The 17,575-nt window shown below is 52.6% G+C and overlaps 1 protein-coding gene across 4 annotated transcripts in view; it reads right to left on the bottom strand.

Annotated features, from left to right (window-relative positions):
* PRDM11 (PR/SET domain 11) overlaps positions 1–9,215 on the bottom strand; it is an 85,155-nt gene extending 75,940 nt beyond the window's left edge. The window contains exon 1 of one of the 4 annotated variants that reach the window (XM_047691739.1): positions 9,000–9,215. Coding sequence is in view for 3 of the 4 variants with exons in the window: in XM_047691736.1 (XP_047547692.1) it covers positions 2,806–2,955 (150 nt within the window). In the remaining variant the exon portion in view is untranslated. Of the gene's footprint in view, positions 1–2,805; positions 3,041–8,999 lie in introns of those variants that run through there. The other 3 variants (XM_047691736.1, XM_047691741.1, XM_047691743.1) reach the window with 3 other exon arrangements.
* Between the last annotated feature and the right edge of the window lie 8,360 nt (positions 9,216–17,575).

Genomic DNA, 17,575 nt, shown 5'->3' with positions numbered 1-17,575 from the left:
AGGGAGAGGGGCCCCTGAGAAGCAAGGAGGTCCAGCCTGTTGCTCACGGGGAAAAGCACCAGCTCTGGGAAGGGCAGGCAGCAGCACGAAATCTGAGCTAGGAGGCTTAGCGGGCCTGGGGCCACCTCACCCCATCTCGGGGAGACCTGAGGGCTATGGCTGAGCCCAGCGTGGGGCCAGCCCAAGGCAGAGAGACAGGGAGGTCTGAGGACACAAGCCTTATGCCTCCAAGCACAACCCAGGCCACAATCAAAACCCGAGCCCCTCAGTGACTCCTGGTCCTGAAACCGGCAGCCAGATGGGCTGCGAACGCCTCCCAGCCCATCCCGCAGGGTCCTGGGCAGCTGGATTCCCCAACCGAAGGGCAGCCAGACAGTCCCGCCTGCTGTGTGGGGCCCAGCTGATGGGGAGCCGCAGGGAGGGAACGGAAGGCCGGGCTACTCGGAACAGGGGCCCCCGAGGAGGAGGGTGTAGGTGGGGCTGTGCAGGCCGGCCTTCTCTGGAGACCTGTGGCCACATGCAGGCCCAGACACACCAGGGGCTGTTCCCAGCAGCCCCAGATGGGAAGGGTGGGCTCCTCTCCTCCCCAGACTGCCACGGCAGCAGGTCCCCATCTGCTCACCTGAGCTGGCCCGGGACGGGATGTGAACTGTCCCCCTTGACCACGTGTTCACTCCTCTGGCCACAAATGCAGGCTTTAGCCCTGACCCTGACCCGACAGACAGTTCGAGCCGGAGACCACTTCAGGCGGCTGTCCACGGATCACCTCCTATTCAGACCCCACACCAGCACATGCCAGGCCCCAGGCCTGGCCACCCCCACCTCAGCCTTAGAGCTCAGCCTTCCCGCCTCCTGCCCACACTCCCTGGCATGGCTCTGGACTCCTCGGGGCAGCTGGCACACCCCCTTTGACAGCTCACAGCACTGGTGGCATCAGGCAGGGGATAAAAGAACTCCATCATGGCCAGCCAACCACACCACAGGTCAACGCACTGACCAGGAGGACAGCCTGGGAAGGCCGGCTGCTCACACGGCCGAGAACTACCCACCCTGTCCAGCCAGGACTGACTCAGGGGCTGCCGGGCACCAGCAGAACCATGGGGCTGGCTGTCTCAGAAGGAACAAGGATAGGCCCGCTCTCCAGCAACTTATCCCACCGGGCACCAAGAAACAACCTTCCGGAAGGCAGAAGACAGAAAGGAAAACACCACCTGGATGGCCTCTGCGGTCACTTAAAGCACATCCTCAGCTCTGACTCTATCTTCCACCTCCAGGACACCCTGGACTCAGTTTTGTTAAGTCGAGCCTCAGCCTGGCATTCAAGGCCCTCAAAGTCTGGCCCTAGCCTCCCTCTCCAGGGCCATCTCCTCTACTTGTTCTCCAAACACCCCAGACCACTCGCCCTTCCCTGAACTGCCCTATCCTTATGCTGTCTGCCTTTGCACATACTATTCCCGGTGCCTAAAATGTCCTGCCCTCTTCCACCACCTGGCAGACTTCCACTCGTCCTTCTAGGTCCAGCTCCCTGCCTCTTCCTCCGGGAAGCATAACAGGCTCTCCCTCTCCCATCGCTGGTGGTAGAATGACTTGCTCCCCTCCCCATCACATCCACGAGCAAGTAGGACACTTCCTACCTTCAATCACAGTTAGGATCTGGGCCAGAGCTTCTCACACTATTTGGGGAGAGTTTTCCAATCTGTTGCCAACTGATGCTTTTGTAAATTACAATTTTAAAAAATGAGGCAGCAACGGTCAAGTTGCAATAGGAGTTTTTTGACACTTACTTTCAATGTTGTAACTATCTCGCACGCAGATCAGTAACACCCCGCTTACAGGTGGGCGGGGGTCTGCAGACCACCCTTTTCTGGGTACAGGACCCATCAAATCACGTGTTTATGTTTGGCCCTCCAGAGCCCAAGGGGGGCACTCCATGAACATCTGTTGACCCAAATATGGGATGGGAAGGTCCCAACAACCCAGTAACATGGGCAGCACCTGTGCTGGGCCACGCTACCCTTTTCTCAGGTGAGCACACAGATGCCACAGCTGGCCCACGCTGTACTTTCTCGGAACCACCTGGCATCAGGTGCTTGGAGCCTACAAGTCCCCCCCCAGGTGCCCCTCCCACCTTCCCTCCCAGCATACCCTCCAACCGCAGTTCCCATGCAGTGGAGGACTCCGGAATCAGAGAGACATGGGTTCAGGCCCTAGCTCTGCCTTTCATAGCTGTGTGGCCTTGGGTAAGTCATTTCACTTCTCTGGGCCTCACCTTCTCCTCGGTAAATGAAGGCTAATGATACCAGCGGAATGGGGCAATGTGTTGGGACCCATCCACACTCATAAGCTTCATTCAAGTTTGGCTATTACCGATGTTTATAAAGGCCTGGCTCACCCAGCCCAAAACTTGGCCCTGTGTCCTCCCTTTCTGTTTTTCCTCCACCCAAGACCCAAAGTCTTATTTGGGGGGGGGGGGGAGGTAAATTCTTCCCTGGCTGCTAAGTTTGCTGATTTCCTTTGCAGATATCACCCCCCTGGCTCTCCCTGCCCCTGGTCTAAGTGCCCCACCCCTGGCCCCAGGACACCTTGAGCCTCTGACCTCTTCACCTCCTCTCTAAATACCAGCCCTCTGGATGGTCCAGCTTTGCCTCTGCGGTACAGCTGTCTAAAGAGGTTTCTTGGGAAAATGCCGCCCTGTTTGGGTTGGAGCACGGAAGGGCTGGGCTAAGAGGTCAGGGACAGACCCCCGGCTTGCAAAAGCCCCCCCCCCCCACCTCCACCCACCCTCCAGAGCCCACCTTCCTGTACCTTGGGCCATGACAATGCTGAGTCCACCCGGGCTGGCTCCCAGTCAGCCGCCCCCACGAAAGGCTCACTCCCTGCTGGGGCCGAGGGTCCGGTGGGCTGTTCCGCAGGCCCGTCGGCCAGCCCAGAGCCTCCCAAGCCGGCCATCTCCATCCCCCAAGCATCGGGCAGCAGGATCCCTTCCCGGCCCTCACCCCTTTCCCTCTGGGAAAGTGGGAGATAGTGGGAGAAGCCACTCTGGGAAAGCTGACACTGTGGGGGTGGTTCCATATTTACTTGCTTGGTGACGTCCATACCAGCCCAGCTCGGTGCCCAGGTCAAGTTGCTCGCCTTGTCTGCTGGTCCCACTCTGGCCCCCAACCCTGCCAGGAGCCGGAGAAGGCCCGCTGGCCACTCCCCGCTCCCCCCTCCCCAGGTCCTCATGCACATGACCGGGGTCTGTTGCCCCTGTCCCCTCAGGAAGGGGTGAGCTGCTGTCACAGCAGTGTCAAGCATTACCCCCACAGCCACTCCTTCTGGAAAGCAGGGCACAGAGATTGGGCCAAAAGCTCTCAGAATTCCCCATCCTACCCTGATGATTGCAGGAGGACAGTCAGTGCAGAGGAAGGGGTCCTAGATTTGGGGTTTAGCTTGGTCACTCCCTAAACAGTACAACCTCTGGCATGCCACTTCCCCTCTGGGAGCCCCCATCTTCTCAGCTCTAAAATGAGGTTGAGAGCCAGCCCATGGGCCTCACGGAGGGGATCTGGAAAAAGATGAGTTGGGAGGAGCCTGTTGGCCTTACGGGTCGGGTTGGGGGGGTTAGAGAGAGTGGTGGAAGGGAAAGTTCTAGAAGTCACTGAAGGCTGGAGGCCCAGGTGTGGCTTTGCATAAAGGGTCCCTGCCCCTCAGCACCCACCAGGGATCTGAGGCTGATGCTAGGGAGCAGGACAGTCAGCAGCCTTCTGTCCCCTCCCCTCCCCTCTCCTCCTTCAGCCCATGTCATTTCATTGGAGACTCTTGGTCTGTCCAAATGTGCCTGCAAGTTCTCACCCATGAGGTTCCCAGGTGGGGAGAAGGGCCTGAAACCAGCTGTGTAAACCAAGGGCTTATAAATCAAATCCCACATTTAAAGCACCCAGGAGACCTGCTGGGAATCATTAACTAACACAGGTAGGCCACCCCTGAGGCTACATTTATAAATGTGGGTTTCTCAAGGTGACTGGAAAGATTAGATTATAGCTGGGTGATTTGGAGCTAGTCACTTAACCTCTCTGAACTTGCTTGAGCTTCCCCATCCATAAATGGATATAGAAGGGACCTCAGGGGGCACGATATGTGTTCCTCTTAAATCTGGTCATGAGGACAGGGAGGAAAAAAATTTTGTCCAAAGAATGTGGCACTGGACTGATCCTACAGTCTCCACTTATAGGGAGGGAAACCAAACTACTTGAGTTTCTCCAAGCCCTTCTGTGTGCCCAGGCCTTTGCACAAACCATACCCCACATTAGAATGTCTCTCCCCTCTCTACTATCTCCTCAATCCTTCAAAACCCAGCTTGAAGGCCACCTCCTCCTCCAGGAAGCCTTCCTTGACTTAGAGTCAGTGGCCATCTGCTTACATCCTTGTACTAGAATCTTTAACTGCCCGGTTAATTGCTCACCTCCCATGCTGGTCCATAAGTTCTACAAGGGCAGAGACTGGGTTTCCCTTACACCCCCAAGCCCAGCACAGTACCTGGCACAGGGATGGCCCATGAGCCCTGACCACCTGATGAAGAAAGGAAGGACTGAAGGAGGCCCCAGGCCTCCCCTCTTACAGAGCCCTGGCCAGAGACACCACCACGAGTGTGGCTGCACCACGCGAACACTGGGCTTTCTAACACAGATACAAATCTGCAATAGGAAACAGGCTTTTTAAAAATAACAGCACATTTTTTTTCTTTTTTCTTCATTGTTCCCCCCCCCCCCTTTCTGCACAGCTTATTTTTCCGGCGCAGCCCCTGGGCCAGCTGTGGGGAAGCCTCTCCCAGGTCCCACTCTGAGAACATGGGGCTCCGGGGCCTCCAAGGATTCTCGGGCCCCAGCAGGGGTGGAGATGTACCAGATGGTTCCAGACCAGCCCTGGCAGCAAGACCACCAAGCAGCTCTGGGCCAGAAACCAGTTTGCACAAAGCTTAAGGGTAGGTGGGTGTCACCTCCTGGGAACTGAGCCCCCCCAGAAGGGTTTTATAAACCCATGTGACATTTCCAAAGGGGTGTCTCCTTGGTGGGTCTGGGGTTCTCTGCCTTCATCCTAAGAGGGCATCCTCAAGGAGGTGGCATCAGAATGCCAGGGTTCCAATCGTGGCCATATCCCTGTGTAACCCTAGAGCTGTTATACCACCTTCTGGGCCCTCAGTTTACCCATTTGTGAAACGGCAATACTAACACATACCTTGTGGAGTGGCTTTCTACATAGAGACATGCCTAGGACCCTCAACAGCCCTCAATAAACATTCACTCCTTTGTCATCATTATTTTCATCACCCCTGGATCTCCTACCCTGTGGCCCCATCACCTTATCATATACTCTCTAGATCAGCAGAAGCCTCAGGGTTTGTTAAATATCACACTCTTGCCCTCCTGGGTGTCCTCTCAGACCTCCCAAAAACATGGTCCTTGTGGGGCACGGCCACCTGTAAGTATGGGGAGCTTGGTACCTGGACCCTACAGACCAGTTTGTCCACCACGCATGATGCCTTCTTCCAGCGGGACCCACCTGCCCTTACACCCAGGAAGCAGGGTTCATTTACCCTGTCTCTCACCCCCGGCACCCAGTGAACCTGCAATCAATGCTCAGGGAATCTTCAGAAGCAGCCCTTGTGTGCAGACCCTGGAAAGAGAGCAGCAAACCCCAGGCCCTGCCCCTGCAGAGCTGCCGGTCTGATGAAAGGAGGAGACCAGAATCAGTAATCACACCCACAACTGTAAAATCGCTACAGAGACGAGTGCTGCAAAGGAGAGGTACATGGGGCCATGAGAGGCTGTCACGGAGGGTTTGACCTAATCAGGGAGGGCTTCCCCAAAGAGGTGAGTTGGAAGCTGAAAGATGGATGAGGAAGCCTAAGCAGGGGGAATGCAGTGCATGGTCAGGGCTGAGGGGATAAAGCGCCATGTCAGGTGGAACATAGCGAATGGAGGGATGCAAAATGGTGTCCCCACAGGGTCTGGAAGGCTGTTAAATGATTTCTAGCTTTCTCCTAACAGCAATGGGAGTCCCTGAAAGTTTTCCAGGCAGGGGTTGATAGACTCACATTTGTTTGTCCAAAGGGTCACCCTGGCTGCTAATGGTGAGCCTTCCCGAGTCCCTGTATGTACTTGTCTCAGCCTGGAATGTTCCTCTAGTCCTTGTATCGGTCAGTTCAGGCTAGGTTATGCTATAGTAACAAACAACCCCCGAATCTCAGTGGTTGCAAACAACAAAGGTTTAGTTATCATTCAAGCTGCATGTCTATCGTGGGACATCAAGGGGATCTGTGCCACACAGCCACCCAGGGACACAGGCTAGCAAAGGCAGCCGCCATCCTACCTACTGCTACCTGCCACGCCACAGGAAGAGAACACTCTGGAGGCTCGTGCACTGGCCACTAGATGCTTTGGCCCAACCTCATTTCTATCACTGTAGCTCACAACTCACCCACCAGCCACATGGCCCCACCCAAGCACAAGGGTGTCCAGATTCAATCCTACCCTGTGCCTGGGTGAACTGGAAATGTTTAGGGGTTAGTATCAAGAACTACCCAGACACTCTCCTGCTCCACCTTGCCCTTACCAGCCTCAACTCATTCATTTGATCATAAGCGGTCCAGTATTCCAGAAGAAGGGCGGGGCACATGTAGGAGAGAACTAAACTTGGAGCGCAGGGAGATATGGGGGGAGGGTGCGAGGTGAGGCTGAGGAAGGGGCAGGGGCCAGATCACTCCAGAGCTTTTAGGTCATGGGGGCGATTTGGTTCTTTATCTCAAAAGCTGAGAAGACTCTTCTGAGTTTTAAGCAAGAAACGGGAGGCCTGATGTGAGCTTTTTCGGAATGTATCACTCTGATTGCGAGGTGGAGACTGGCAAGGAGGGGAAGCTGCAGGTGGACAGTTAGGAGGCTCAGAATATTTCCTGAGGACGGACAGGAGGCAAGGGACGGCCTTGGGTGCTGTGCGTCGGTCATGACTATGCTACAGCCAAGGGGACGGGCCAACGAGGCAGCTGAATAAACATGTATGACTCCTGACTCCTAGTCCGATGTTCTTTACTTCCTTCACACTTGCCAGTGACCTAGAACCAGGGAAACCCCATCTCCACATCCAAGTCTCCGAGAGGAAAGATTCAAATGACAGAAGTCTTACTGACACCAAAGAAAACAAATTCATGAAACACATCAATCCAAGGGGTCTGGAGGACAGAACTCTAACTCCTGTCAATGCTGGATATAAGTGATGGTGGTGATGGCTGATCGGGGCTCTTGGGACAAGGGAGGGGAGCCCCTTGTCTTTGAGAATGTCATTAGGAAAGAGAACTAGCCCCTGCCCCAGATGCTCCTTGGAGGCCCTGTCTGGAATCGGATGGTCTTGGGCTGGGCAATTCTGATGGTCCCAGGATAGTAGGTTCCACGATAATCCCAGATAGAGAACAAGACTTCTCGAACCATGTGTGAAGCACAGACTAGGCATTTTATCTCTATCGCCTTTAATCTCACAACTGCCTTGCCACACAGGTTCTGTTGGCTCCATTTTCAGGATGGAGAAGCAAGGTTCAGAGAGATCAAAGGTAACCGTGCCAAATCCAAAGTCATACAGTTATAACACGGTGGTGGGGGAAGGACTCCCAACAGAGAACCACTTTCCTTAAACTAAAACAATCATATGGGACTCTTCCCAGCAGGTTCTCAGACATTTGGCCACACAGAACTCTGCCCACCTCTCAGAGAGCTGGTGGGTGAACACCATGTCCCCGCCCCACAGGTAAGGACACCACAGCCTCTTACAGACTCAGACCCACGGACCCCACATCCCTAACACCTCCCTTCCTCTCAAGGGGTACTGCGGACAAAGGCCAGCTTGGGTGCCACTGGCATATGGCTCCACGGAAAATTCTTTTGCCCCAGCCCAGGCAAACCCCCCTAAGTTTATAGGGTTTCCAGGCATCAAGAGCAATCTCTCATTATTGCCTCCTATCCCCGCGCACAAAGAACTGGGTGTGTTTCCTCTCAGCCACTCTAAATTATATACCACAGCCTTTCCCCACATGAAGCCAACGTCTACGAAGAAAGATTGAACATTTTTCTCTCCTAAGTCCCAGCCCATCCCAGGGATTCAAACCCCTCCCGCCCAACCCAGTTCAAGACAGAAGCAACTTTTCAACCAGCATCGCCCAAAGCGCAAGCAACGTGTATGCTCTTTGCGGCGACTAGCTTAGGGCGTGCTGGCCTTGACCGGAGAAAGGTCATTGGCCGCCAAGTTTCTGCAGTTCCTGCAGAAGAGAGCACCTTGGGCATTGCGAGTGGGGGATGGAGGCTACACTCCAGAGAGATTTCCCGAAGAGTCTACACGGCAACTAAGACTTAAAATATATTAAAGAAACGGCCCCCGGCTCGGCCACCTTCTGCGGGAAATCGCCGCGGGCGGCGTTGGAAGAGGCCCCACCGCCTCCTGAAGGGCCCGAGCCCCCCACATCAGCCCCAGGCAGCGAGCCGAAAGTGCACCCGAGAACTAGGCCAGCGGCCGCAGAGAGCCCTCCAGCATTCCGCGCTCCGCCCCACCCCTGTCACCGCGTTCTCATTCCGAACGCTCGGCCCGGGCCGCCGCTCCCATTGGTCGGCGGCCACGTCCGTCAGCGGGCGGAACGTCGGCGCAGAGAAAAGGCTACATTGTAACAAGGCGAGCGAGCGAGGAGCGAGCGGGGAGGAAGGAGGCGGAGGGGCGGCCCCCGAATCCCGCAGCGGCGGCGGCGGCGGCAGCTACCTGCCGAGGGTTAACCCACCTCGGGGCCGGGACGAACCGCCCCCCCAAGCCCGCGCCCGCGCCGCCCCGGGCCCCCCGCTCCGCCCGCGCCGGCCCCCGGCTGCCCGCGCCCCCCGCAGCCTCTCGCAGCCCCTGCACCCGCGGCCCCCGCGCTCGCTGGCAAACTGCCGAGCGCTTTCCGAAGCCATTTTCAATGGCCACATTGGCTACCGGGGCTGACTCACCTTCCCGGGAATGCTGCGGCAGCCGCGGGGCCCGGGCGGCGCGGGCGGCCCGGCGGGCGGCTCGGCGGAGGCGGCGCGGCCCCGGCTGGCGGCCCCCGCGGCGGGAGCGGCCGCGCTGCGGGCGCGCTGGTCCCCGGCGAGGCAAAGTTTCAGCGCCAGCCTCGGCGCGGCGGCGGCGGCGGCGGCGACTCGCTGCTGCTCTCCTCCCCTGCTTTGACCACCATCTTATTAGTACAGGAAATGACATGGAAAACGGAAGAAAGCGGCGTTTGGGGCAGACGCGGACCCCCCAATTCAGGGGCCGGAGCCGGGACTCACCAGCCGCGTCCCAACCCGGCCCGGGAGAAAACTCCCGGGGCCCCCTCGGCCCCCGCCCCGCGCGCTGCCCGGAGGGGGGAACCTAGCTCCTCGAACCCAAAAGGAGAGGGCGAGTTTTATAATCCTGCCCGCGGAGAAATCGAGAAAAAAATAAATGAAAAAAGAAAAGGTTAAAAGAACTTTCGAACTGGGACACTTTTTTTTTTTTTTGATCGGAATTAAAAGTTCTAAAATTTTAAAAAGTCAATCCGTGGGGGGGCTCCCTGGCTCCCCGGCCCCGTTGCTGCCCATTTTGAACCAGATAGTCAGGGGGGATTAAAGCGTTTATAATTTTAACCCTTTCGAGACACCCCCCCCCCGCCCCCGTCACGCGCAGCAGGGCCCCTCCTGGTCCCTTTTAACCCTTTGAACGCCCAGCAGTTTGGAGATACAAACTAAAGTTGTAAAACATAGGAGACCCGCGGCAAGCTGAGGGTAAGGGACGTGGGGGTTCGCTCGTAATGTTAACTGGTTCTGCGGGGCTGCGGTTTTAAGTCGGGCACCGCACGTGTTCTTCAAGTGGAAATTCGTTACAGGGTTTGAGATTCTGAGAATCCGGCAGGCGGGTCCCTGGCTGATTTGGAAAAGACGTTGATTGAAGCCTCCCTCCGTTGCTCGGTTTCTCAGTTTCTCCATCTGTGAATGGGATTCAATATCCCAGAGAGACAAGGTAGCCAGGAAAAGGTGGGGCGGAATTTTCATAAAGACAAAGTGTTGAAAAGTCTGAAAGGCTTCCTTCGGCGCCCACAAAGCCAGTGGGGCGGCGATGGGGCAGAGGACACCGCGGGATGGCGTAACCACGACAACCATTCCCAAAATAACCGCTTTCTCTTGGCATTGTCCACAAGGCTTGTGGCGGAACTGCAAGGTCTCCTGCCCAGGGAGGCTGTGCTACGCTGGCTCTAAAAAGCGAGCCCTAACCCTCCCCCACCCCAAGTCAGAGTTTGCTTGGAGGGATTCAGTCCCAAGAAGGCGCCCAGGTGGGGCGCTGCCCAGTGAGGAGCGCCCCACCCTGCTCCCCAAAATGTCCCATCAATCCGAGCCCTGCAAGAGCTGGCACTGGGGGCCTCTGGTGGGTACCACCCTAGGGAGGCCTCCTCCCAAGGGAATGAAGTTCCAGTCAACCTCGCGGTTGGCTAGGAGCCCTGCCCTAAGACTGGTGTCCATGGTCAGGGCCCAGGATGTGGTGGGGGCTCTGGGAGTCGGATGTTGGGGGGTGGGCAGTGAAAAAACTTATTGTACCACATCATCTTTCCCCCTTAACTTTGACATCAAGAACACAGCTTCGTGGAATCCAGTTTCTAGCTGGGTGATCCTGAGTAAGTGACTTCCCCTTTCTGAGCCTCAGTTCCCTCCTCTGCAAGTGAGGCACACTAGTAACCCTCCAGCTGCCTGCCAGCTCTGTGTGAGGGGCCATGAGAGCATATTTAAAGGGCCCATCACCGGACTGCTCACAGTAGATGCTCAAGGAACGGTAACTAATGCCGTAATTCCATGACAGCCAATATAAATATAAACATTCCCAGAGAGTCTATCTGTTCCATGCCAGGCAGAGTATTGGGTACAGGGGAGCACCAAGATAGTAAAGAGGGATCCTTCAAGGAGGTCTCCACCTGCCCGGGAGATGGAGGCACTCACAGCGAACTCGAAATAATTCAGTGATTAATGCACATCCAACTGCTCTAAGCATTATACTGGAGGCTGAGTGCTTGGGCAGTGAAAGAGCACTGAGGAAGGAGCTGTTTGTTCTCTTCCAGGAGTAGAGTCCACTGAGGAAGAAATGTCAGAAGTGGGCCTTGCAGTGTTGGTGGGGGTGGGGGTGGGGAGGAAATACACTGGTATTTCCACCAGCAGTAAGATGGCATTTCAGGAAGGCCAACAGCAGAAGCAAAGACCTAGACGTCGTAAAGTGCCCAGGGTGACTGGCATGGGGTCATGTGGCTATGGGGCAACTTCTTGAGGGCAGAATGTGGGACCCCTGGTCCAAATTCTTTGTGTCCTGCAGGAAGAAGCTGGAGCCAGGAAGTGGCTAGAGTGCAGAGTAGGTGGGCAGAGGACCTGGAGATGAGTCCAGAAAGCCAAGTGGATAAAGAGAGAGTGTGGTCACGGCCTCCAAAAAGCAAAAAAGGTCTTTAAGGGAATGAGCTGGTAAGTGAAGTAAAGAGGGAATTTTATCTTGTGGTGCCGGTTTTCTATTTAAATCTCCCCATCTGTGTGGCCCAGTCTGGCTTCCCCTTGCCAGGAACACTGGGTCCCAGGGCTGCATCTGTGAAGTGGGGCTGGGTCCTCTGGCATTGCAGGCTGGGGAGCAGGGGCTGCAGGTGTGACCCTCGGAGAGCAGAGAGACACTGCACAGGTCAGAGACCTAGGTCTGAGGCATAGCCTCCTGCCTACACCGTGTCCCCTGGAGCACAGGATTCTTCCTGTGTGGGCTCCAGGTTCTTCCCACAAGACCCAAAGAGTTTGGACCAGGGATCCCACATTCTGTCCTCAAGAAGTTGCCCCATAGCCACATAATTGAGAGTAAGGCACAGGAAGGAATCTGAAACGAAGATGGGACAGTTGCTAGAACCATCTCCCAAGGGACTCCATGGCAACCCAAGGGTCAGCACAGGTGCTCTGGGCAAGTGTGGACAGAAAGTGGCTCTGGGGTCTGAAGGTCATTGCCATGAACAAGTGGTCCGGACAAGGCAGGTCTTGTGAGGCTGTACCTCGGCTTCCCTCTGTGGGCTGAGTTGGGCCTGAAACAAAGAAGTAGGGGTGGGGTGGGAGCTCCACTTGAATTCCTTGGAACTACTAGCAGGGGAGGTGAGACGGGGATGGAAGCAAACAGAACACACTGCACACACTTTCAGGACATTACCATTTGACTCAGTAATCCAAGGCAGATATCGTCATCACTGTTTTTACAGACAGGGAAACCATGCTCAGAGAGGTTAAGAAATTTGCCCAAGGCCACACAGCTAGTTAGAGGTAGGATAAGATTCAAACTCAGGGGGCTTGACTCCCTAGCCCAATGTCTTCTGCTCCTGGATACTTCTGATTTATTGTCCTTTTCCATAATGCAGCTTTTCAACCTAATGGTAAATATTTCCTAAATTTCTCTCTTGGGGGTATCGCACAAAAGGAAGTGACCAGAACTTTGTGGTTTGAGGTCAGGTACTTCATGACCTCCCCCTGACAAAAAAAAAAAGTACTAACTGAGTCACCTCCAGGACCCTGTGAGGAGACAGAGATGCTCTAAGGGAATCAAGCTTGGCTCTTTGGAAAGAAAAGCTAACCTGAGGCCTTTCTTACCTACCAATAATGATATTGCAAAATATACATCCAGTGATATGAGCTGAATAGCCCCTGAGTCACTAGCAATTCCCTTCCACATTTGCTGTAAAACAAGGATGTTGTTTGTGGCATGAACTGTTGATCCCTCCTAAACCCTCAAGGGAGAAATTTCACTCAAGATTCAGTGCCTGGAAAACACAAAACCTGAAAATCAATTGCATTTCACCCATGGAACTGGCAAGCATGTCCTTTGCTAATAAGAAGAGCTCCATAACTGATCAGGTTTCCCTTTTTGCATTGGCTGCCAGGAAGCTCTGAGCCAGATTCCACCCCTGTTCCCAACAACTTTGGCAGTTGCTTCCTCCTTGTTCCATCTTTCTCACTTCTAATCCTACTGACTCAGCTTTGTTTCGTCTGCCTTCTATTAAAGATGCCCCCCCTTTTTAATTGCAAAAAAATATATTTACAATAAATCCACGTTTGGAAGAGTTTCTGAAGGGACCTGGATTCCACCGGCCTTGTGTTAAGCCAGGCCCAGTCCTCTTCTGGTCTGGTCTTGTTCACTTGCCCAACAGCTGAGGGATCCCTCTCTTGGAAGGAAGGGAGGAACTGGCTTAAGACCAAGGGATTCCTCGCCCAGCTGCCGATGATGGCTGAGAGCTAATGCCCGGGGTTAGATCGGCATTGCTATTTTTTGCTCAACTGACAAACAGCTTGCCTCTCCCCAGGAAGCCCAAACCACGATCCCCTACCTATGCCCCCAAAAGTAGCCCCCATTATTTCCTCCCTTTGAGGTATGGCAGGAAACAGACTCTTTGTTTCTGCAGAAGCGAGCACCACTTAGAACTGTTTACCATGCATCCAGGCGATCGGAGCAGAGGTGGGGGACTGTGGGATGGTGGCAGAGGAGCAACTTGACCTCTTGAGGACAGGGGAGGCCACACTGAGGAGGTGGCGTTTCAGTGGGGATCTTGACAGATGAAGAAGCTGGACCCACCGAGAGTTGGGAAGAGTTGCCCGCCCGTGCAGGGGCATGAAGCAGGACCTAGCTGAGGAGGCAGAAGGCCAGTATGCCCAGAATGTGGCATGGAGAGGGACGCAGGGAAGGAGATGGGCGGGGGGAGTGCAGGGATCTGGCCCCATGCTTTTCCCACAGTTTGGGTTGACTGGAGGTGCAGCAGAAACCGCTGGCCTCCTTCAAGCTGGAGAGACGTACAAATGGATTCAAGTTTCACACCATTGCTTTGGCTGCCGTGGGACGTCCTACGTTTACTGAGTGCCCTGTGAGCAGGCTGGCCTCTTGTTTAATTATCCCCACATTAGAGACGAGACTGATGTGGACACATCTCTTTTTTTCTGGCTGCCTGGCCTCTGACGTCCCTTTCGGTGACTGGGGAGCCTCCCACCTTCAGAGGCTTATTTGTGCCCAGGGAGAAACACCAAAACTCCTTTCCTGGGTGCTGTAGACTCCATGTCTGCACCCCCCTCCTTCAATTCATATCTTGAAACCTAATCCCCATGATGTCGGTATCAGGAGCTGGGGCATTTGGGAGGTGGTTGGGTCCTAAGGGTGCCTTCATGAATTCCATCAGTGCCCCTTATAAAGGAGGCTCTGGAGAGATCTTCCACCCCCGCTTGTGCCATGTGAGTGGACAGACAGAAGACAGCCATCTTTGAACCAGGAAGTGCGTTCTCACTGGACACGCAATCAGCCGCCGCCTTGATCTTGGACTTCCAGCCCTGCTCCCAAATTCAAGAATCCAGGCAACTCCCTGCATCTTGGGGGACCTCCCCTGTGTGGGGTGTTGGAACAGATGGCTTCTACAGCTCTCTCTCTCTCCCTAAGTCTTTGTCCTCTCTTCTCTAAATTGGGTTGAGAATGTTGGATTCAATCATCGTGCCAATGATAAAAGATGTTCCCAGCATTGTGCTTTTCTTCTTGTCCATTAGACATCAGAAAGGAGGGAGGGATAGAGATTGGGGTATCAGAGAGGCTGTTTCCCAGTCCCTGCCAACTCTGGGAAAAGACTCCTGAATGCCGCACATTCCAAAACCTGCAGGACCCCCGTGCAGATGGGGGAGCGATTCAGGACTGCTGGGTGCAAATGCATCCAGACAGATGTCAGCTGGGGGTTGGGGGCCAGGGGAGGTCAACGGCCAAAACAATGGACCTCTCCCATCACAAAGGGGACTATTACTGCAAGTAGTGAGTTTCCTGCTACCCGATGTATGGAAGATGTATGGAAGCCCGGGCTGGAACTCTTACGGAGATAATTTATGCCCAGGTCACATCTCAGGTTTGATGAGTTCCAAAGTACCCACCATAGGGAAACAGTCTCAATTCTAGGAAAGTGCAGCCGCGTTGCTGGGTCGCAGATACTGTTGTGAAGACAGCTCTGGGCCAGGAGTCCAGAGATGTGGGTTCTGGTCCCCCTCCTGCTGTTTGGCTGCAGGGGGGACTAGAAACGGTTCAGAGCCTCAGTCTCACAGTCTGTAAAATGACAGACCAGTTTTCACATGCCAGTCTGTGGAGACAGCTCTGCCAGAGAAGAACTTCTCCCTGACTATGGAGAAGATGAAAACCATAAAGCAATGTGGAGCACTTCATAAAGCAAATCCATTCCAGTTAAAGGATCTTATATTTGAGATGATGAATTCCCTATTAGTGTGGTGTTCATGTTCTTTTGTTTGGGAGCTGGTGGTTACACATATGTAAACGATGAAGGTAGCTTCGTGGGTTCCCCCACGAAGGTTCCTCCTGTGACCTTACTTGGCCAAATAAAGTTATCAGATGTATAGCAATTAGTTCCCTCAATTTTTTGGAATTCCTATTAGTATATGAAATTAAGAAATACGAGACTCATTAAACTAGATAACTGCAAATAAACTTCAACATGGTTTCCCCTTCTTTCCCACTCCTTTTTCGTGGACTCACTCATCCATTCGTCTGTTCCTAAAACACTAAGGCCGACCACACACCAGATAGTGTGTGACAGAGCCCCTTCGCATGTGAAGCTCACGGGGGAACCAGGAGAGACCAACGTAAAGACACATAAACAAATGAATATGTGGGCGAATTCCTATTTTTCTATTGTAAAAATGATGAAGTAGATGTCCTTACATGTATAGTTTGTGTGCTTCTCTCCTTATTCACTTTGAATAAGCTTTAGAAGTAGAATTTCAGGGTCAAAGCTTATGCCCAGCCGTACATTCTGGAGCCATTTTGCCAACTTGCCTTCCAAAGATCGAACTGACTTCAGTTCTCACTGACTTTGTGTGAGTGGGCTGGTTTCTCGACACCCTTGAGCTGAATGTCACCCATCTGCTTAAGCTTCAATAATTTGATGCGCCAGTGATGTATTTCCTTGTTGTTTTAAGTGAAATGATTTTGTTAGCAAAATGAACGTAGTTTCCCAAGTTAATCTTTTCTACTTCTTCTGGGAATTGCTTGATCATATCCTTTGTCCATTTTAAATTCAGAAACTTGTGTTCTTTTATTGACTTGTAAGTGTAGTTTACATATGAAGGATAGCAAAAGCCTTTGTTTGAAATGTATAATGCAATTTATTTTCTCAGAAATTTTTTGTAAAAGCTTATTTATGATGTCCTTTGCTATAGAGAAATTCAAATGTTTTCTGTTTTTCCTGTATTTATGGCTTTGTGGGCATAGTTAGAAGGACCTTCAGGAAATTGTGAAAATGTGATCCTCGATTTTCTCCTAATTGACTTTAATATTTTGCTAAATATTTGATCCATCTGGAATTTATTTTGGTGCAGCTAGCACTTGCCCCCATATTTCTAAATTTTATGCTTAGACTGCTAGCTTTTGGTTAATCAGTTTTAGATATTATCTGTTGATTTTTCTGACGTGGTAGATGAGAGTCTTTAACTCATTCGTTTCTTTAATTTTCTTTTCCGTGATGCCCCCCACCTTCCAGCACCACAGGCTCAATGTGGTCAGATCTCAATGTTGAGTTGTGTTCCTACCCAGTATTTTCCTTGTAATGACCACATGAATATTGTGAGCTACTGAGCCAAAGACACACTATAATTAAATTCCTTTATTTTACAGCTTCTTGTTTTTCCTAGAATTTATAAAAGATCATAATAGAATCATCTTTTCTCATTTGCTTATTTTTTAACAGCTGAGATTGTATCCACCCTCCAACACTATAGAGAACACCTTTCACTATAATTTTCAACATCCTCACATCTGTTAGATTATATATCAGAGTTTTAATTTTGTCCTAGAAACATTTTTTTCCTCTAGCAGGGATCAGCAAACCTTCTGAAAAGAGTCAGATAATGAATACTATCGTCTTCATGGGATACCTATGACACTGTTACATATTTTTCTTCTTCTTTCTCCTCCTCCTCCTCCCCCTCCCCTCTTCCTTCCTCTCCTCCTCCTCCTCCTTCTTCTTCTTTCTTCTCCTTCTCCTTCCTCTTCCCCTTCCACTCCTCCTCCTCCATCTCCTCCTCCTCCTCCCCCTCCCCTCTTCCTTCATCTCCTCCTCCTCCTCCTTCTTCTTAAGTAGGGTCCACGCCCAATGTGGAGCCCAACATAGGGCTTGAACTCATGACCTTGAGATCAAGACCTGAGCTCTGATCAAAAGTCAGACGCTTAATTGACTGAGTCACCCAGGAACCCCTCTGTCACATATTCTTGTTATTTTGTTTTCTGACTTCTGCTTGTTCTGTTCATGTTTTTACAACCCTTTGTTCAGCAATATTAGAGATTCATTCATGCTGTTGCTTGAGCCAGCAGCCTGTTAGTTTTTAGTGTGGAGTAGTGTTTTATTCTATTAGTATACCACAATTTCTGCCTTTTTATTGTACTTTCTATGAACTTATCTTTCAACATTTAAACTCTTTAAAAAATTTTTTTCAGTTCTTATATTTTAAATTTTTATTAAGATTCAAAACTTCTTGGGTGCCTG

The sequence above is a fragment of the Lutra lutra genome, chromosome 10, assembly GCF_902655055.1.
Source record: "Lutra lutra chromosome 10, mLutLut1.2, whole genome shotgun sequence".
NCBI classification, from domain to species: domain Eukaryota; kingdom Metazoa; phylum Chordata; class Mammalia; order Carnivora; family Mustelidae; genus Lutra; species Lutra lutra.
This window is presented reverse-complemented; position numbering and strand designations above follow the sequence as displayed.